This window comes from Cryptomeria japonica, chromosome 7, assembly GCF_030272615.1.
Source record: "Cryptomeria japonica chromosome 7, Sugi_1.0, whole genome shotgun sequence".
Classification (NCBI taxonomy): Eukaryota; Viridiplantae; Streptophyta; class Pinopsida; order Cupressales; family Cupressaceae; genus Cryptomeria; species Cryptomeria japonica.
The window spans coordinates 381086216-381088553 of NC_081411.1; the positions used below are offsets into that span (position 1 = coordinate 381086216).

General features: G+C 34.9%; 1 protein-coding gene across 1 annotated transcript; it reads right to left on the reverse strand.

The window, feature by feature from the left end:
• Positions 1-394: 394 nt before the first annotated feature.
• On the reverse strand, positions 395-2096 carry LOC131030111 (SKP1-like protein 1A). The gene is made up of 2 exons (XM_057960798.2): positions 1794-2096; positions 395-571 (listed from the first exon to the last, which is right to left on the reverse strand). Exons 1-2 carry the CDS (start codon positions 2094-2096, stop codon positions 398-400), a joined length of 477 nt encoding a protein of 158 aa, XP_057816781.2. The 3' UTR covers positions 395-397.
• Between the last annotated feature and the right edge of the window lie 242 nt (positions 2097-2338).

Here is a 2338-nt window from a genome sequence, read left to right on the forward strand (position 1 = left end):
AAGCACAACAATGCATAAGATGACATCACCACTTCACCAGTACTGCGATAAGTCATTGTTAATTTTTTTCAGAAAAAAAAATCATTTTCTAAAAGATCCACCAATTAACCTCATTTACAACACAAATATATGCAACTATTATATCAAAAAAATTCCTAATTAGCCCTACACATCTCTTCACATACGGATTACACACCAAAGTGCAATTACTAGTTACATATATTTATGAACAATATGGATGCATTAATCTTGTATAACTAAGACTGCTACATTTAATACAACTTAAATAGAGGATACCAGGCAAAAAAAAGTTAACAAATTTCCAAGTTCTTAAAGATACTTGGTAAGAAATCGAAAGTCTCATGCCACTAAACTATATAAAAATTAACTTCCAGATTTAGTCAAACGCCCATTGATTTTCACGCCTGACTTCTGCCTCCTCTTCAGGAGTGAAGTCATTTTTTATGTTAAATGTCTTTCGGATCTCTTCTGGGCTTTTGCCCTCAATCATGTCAGCCACAGTTTGGCACGTAAAGTGCAGAAGATTGTTTATATTCAGATAGTTGGCAGCCTGCTCACAGCAAATAAATATGCATAACTTATCATTTCCAATCGATACATATAGAGAAAATAAAGTTTACTTAAGCATATCAATAAATATATAGTGCAAATGATTTAACAATTAAACGTATCATCTACAGGCAAACACACACATCCTCAACGACAGAAAGCGGGGAACGGTGCAACTCCCCCATGGTAATGCAAAAGAGACGGGCACCTTTTCAGATTCTGCCCTCTCTTCCAATGTTTGCACCACATGAATAGAGGAAATCAGAACTAAAACATTATAGGTGGCACTACAGATATCCATCTAAAACATGCACTGTAGAAATAGTACATCTGCTCTGCACGTTTATTACCATTTTGAATATATAAAATATGTTCCACTCTCTTTCAGAAATAGATATTGTTTACCAGAGCAAAGAAATTCCTTAATGACAATATAAAGAAACTTAAAAAGAATCTACAGAAGAAACCATGGCTAAAAACAACCTATATGCTACACACTCATTCAACAATTTGAGGGGGTCAAAGCTTCAAATGCTAGTTTTATTCGGAAAAAATATCCATGACACTACCATTTTTCCCAAAACAGCTTCAAATATTTTGGTCAGTCTTAAACAAAAGGCTTCAAATTTTCTGGACAACCTCAAACAAATAGCTTCAAATTTTCTGAACAACCTTAAACAAAAAGCTTCAAATTTTCAGGATAAACTTAAACATCTAATTTTCGAAAATTACTACAATATGAAACCTACATTGAAACTAAATCAGGATACACAAAATATGAAGCCTACAAAACAGAACCAGGCGAAACAAAACATATATGCTCTTACAAAACAAAATCACGCAAAAATTCATCCCGCAAATCCTACCATTAAAGACATTCCAAAGCCACATAAAATATGCAAACGAAATTGCTTCAATTCGTCCCAAAACACAAAAATCGGTTAACCAGAACCATAGCAAAAATAAAACCACTAAAAGTACACGAAAACCTGAACCCTGCAAACCAAACGATAACAAAATTCATCCTACAATTTAGTACATATCAACTATTCGAGATATGTGTGCTTTAAAGCCAAAGTATCTATAATGTTTCCGGAAGACCTTAATCTTTACCCTCAAACTTTACAATATAAAAAAGTTAAATTTTCTTTCTGAAACCCTAAGATATACATCAAAACCGACATCTAAACATAGTGTAAAGGGGAGCTGAAAATCATACATACCAGGATAAGATCAAAAAGAGTAGCTTGGTCCACCTTCACGTACTCCTGATCCCATTTCTTCACATCCCCCTCCGAAATGGCGGTCGTTTCTTCGGTGGTTTTTGCGGCATCCACATGATACTTACAATATTCAATAACTTTAGCCAGGATCTTACTGTTCACATTCGGCAAGGGCACGACGCTCTCCACGCCTGTATCCTCAATCATATTCTTGATTGTTTCAGATTCAAATGCCACGGCCTGATCAACCTCGAACATTTCATCGTCTGAACTCTTCAATCTCACCTTACATTCCTTCGCCATGAATGGTTTGGGGATTGAAAACGGATGAAAGGGAACGAAAATCCAAGTAAGAGAAAGAACAAATCTATGGCTCACTTTGTAATAATCTGAAATGACCGGCTAACCCCTGTATTTATATGTGAGTGATGGGGTATTTTTTAAGCTTTTTGCTAACACTAACCCAGGTGGGTGATTTGTTTTTTCTTGTTTTATAATTGGTGGCTATTTTTATTTTTCAAAATCAGTCGGCCTTTTTTATCATT

Excerpts from the sequence above, each read along its gene's own strand:
- LOC131030111 (XM_057960798.2), bottom strand. The coding sequence starts at position 2,096 with ATGGCGAAGGAATGTAAGGTGAGATTGAAGAGTTCAGACGATGAAATG. Across the intron at positions 572-1,793 it reads CTCTTTTTGATCTTATCCTG|GCTGCCAACTATCTGAATAT; the intron begins GTATGTATGATT and ends TGCTGTGAGCAG.